This window comes from Sardina pilchardus, chromosome 16 (assembly GCF_963854185.1).
Source record: "Sardina pilchardus chromosome 16, fSarPil1.1, whole genome shotgun sequence".
In the NCBI taxonomy this organism is placed as follows: Eukaryota; Metazoa; Chordata; class Actinopteri; order Clupeiformes; family Clupeidae; genus Sardina; species Sardina pilchardus.
Window position 1 is genome coordinate 32,699,137 of NC_085009.1, and position 2,500 is coordinate 32,701,636.

Consider the following 2,500-nt stretch of genomic DNA (forward strand, 5'->3'; position numbering starts at 1 on the left):
GGGTTACACTGTAGAATCCTCCCTCCATAGGGTTACACTGTAGAGTCCCTCCATAGGGTTACACTGTAGAATCCTCCATAGGGTTACACTGTAGAATCATCCCATAGGGTTACACTGTAGAATCCTCCATAGGGTTACACTGTAGAATCCTCCCTCCATAGGGTTACACTGTAGAGTCCTCCATAGGGTTACACTGTAGAATCCTCCCTCCATAGGGTTACACTGTAGAATCCTCCCTCCATAGGGTTACACTGTAGAGTCCTCCCTCCATAGGGTTACACTGTAGAATCCTCCATAGGGTTACACTGTAGAATCCTCCCATAGGGTTACACTGTAGAGTCCTCCCTCCATAGGATTACACTGTAGAATCATCTCTCCATAGGGTTACACTGTAGAATCCTCCATAGGGTTACACTGTAGAATCCTCCCTCCATAGGGTTACACTGTAGAATCATCCCTCCATAGGGTTACACTGTAGAATCATCCCTCCATAGGGTTACACTGTAGATTAGAATCATCCCTCCATAGGGTTACACTGTAGAATCCTCCATAGGGTTACACTGTAGAGTCCTCCCATAGGGTTACACTGTAGAATCCTCCATAGGGTTACACTGTAGAATCCTCCCTCCATAGGGTTACACTGTAGAGTCATCCCATAGGGTTACACTGTAGAGTCCTCCATAGGGTTACACTGTAGAATCCTCCCTCCATAGGGTTACACTGTAGAATCCTCCCTCCATAGATTTACACTGTAGAATCCTCCCTCCATAGGGTTACACTGTAGAATCATCCCTCAACATCCCTCCATAGGGTTACACTGTAGAATCCTCCATAGGGTTACACTGTAGAATCATCCCTCCATACGGTTGCATTGTAGAATCATCCGAGGTCGGGACGGCACATGATTTGAGTTGTCGCAACTCTCTACGTTGGGGACGAATCATGATTTGAGTTGTCACAACTCTGTAAATATACAACTCTGTCTGTATGAATGCACTGGATACATGTCGGGTTCATACTCATGTGTGCGTGGGTGTTTGGGTGTGAGTGAGTGTGTTTGCGTGTGTGAGGGTGAGATGTTTTACATTTTATAGCTTTATTCATGTGTTAATGTTTAGGACACGGCTGATCTCTCTCTCCCTCCCTCCCTCCCTCTCTCTCTCTCTCCCTCTCTCCCTCTCTCTCCCTCCCTCTCTCCCTCCCTCCCTCTCTCTCCCTCTCTCTGTGTAGGTAGAGATGCTGAGAAGTTGAGTTATATTACTGCCTATCTGAAGGCAATATTTAGGACACGGCTGATCTCTCTCTCCCTCCCTCCCTCTCTCTCTCCCTCCCTCTCTCCCTCCCTCCCTCTCTCTGTGTAGGTAGAGATGCTGAGAAGTTGAGTTATATTACTGCCTATCTGAAGGCAGTGGGGATGTTCAGAGACTACAGTAATGAGTCAGAGGACCCTGACTTCACCCAGGTGAGGACACAGCACCGAGTTACACCGAATTAACAGCACGAGTTAAGAGTTAACTGCACGAGTTAAGAGTTAACTGCACAAGTTAAGAGTTAACTGCACAAGTTAACAGCATGATTTAGAGTTAACTGCACAAGTCAAGAGTTAACTGCACGAGTTAACTGCACAAGTTAAGAGTTAACAGCATGAGTTAACAGCACGAGTTAAGAATTAACTGCACGAGTTAACAGTACGAGTTAAGAGTTAACTGCACGAGTTAACAGCACGAGTTAAGAGTTAACTGCACAAGTCAAGAGTTAACTGCACGAGTTAACTGCACAAGTTAAGAATTAACTACACGAGTTAACAGCACAAGTTAAGAGTTAACAGCACGAGTTAAGAGTTAACAGCATGAGTTAATAGTTAGCTGCACGAGTTAACAGCACGAGTTAAGAGTTAACTGCACGAGTTAACTGCACGAGTTAACAGCACAAGGTAAGAGTTAACTGCATAAGTTAAGAGTTAACTGCACGAGATAACGGTAAGAGTTAACTGCATAAGTTAAGAGTTAACTGCACGAGATAACAGCACGAGTTAACAGCACAAGGTAAGTTAACAGCATGAGTTAAGAGTTAACTGCACGAGTTAACGCCACGAGTTAACGACACCGAGTTAACGACGCCGAGGTAGCAACAGGAGTTAACTGCACGAGTTAACAGCACGAGTTAACAGCACAAGGTAAGTTAACAGCATGAGTTAAGAGTTAACTGCACGAGTTAACGCCACGAGTTAACGGCACCGAGTTAACGACGCCGAGGTAGCAACAGGAGTTAACAGCACTCTCTCTCTCTCTCTCTCTCTCTCTCTCTCTCTCTCTCTCTCTCTCTCTCTCTCTCTCCCTCCTGCAGGTGGTGGAGATGGACTTGAGTGCGGTGGTGCCCTGCTGCAGTGGGCCCAAGAGGCCACAGGACCGCGTCGCCGTCTCCGACATGAAGTCCGACTTTGAGGCCTGTCTGGGGGCCAAGGTTAGACCTCTCTCATCAATCCACACACACACACACA

General features: G+C 46.4%; 1 protein-coding gene across 1 annotated transcript in view; it reads left to right on the forward strand.

Moving 5' to 3' along the window:
* The window catches only part of aco1 (aconitase 1, soluble), a 33,513-nt gene that overhangs the window by 10,938 nt on the left and 20,075 nt on the right, over positions 1–2,500 (forward strand). Inside the window, 2 exon segments of the mRNA XM_062517065.1 lie at positions 1,362–1,462; positions 2,347–2,463. Of these exon segments, the coding sequence (XP_062373049.1) occupies positions 1,362–1,462; positions 2,347–2,463 (218 nt within the window).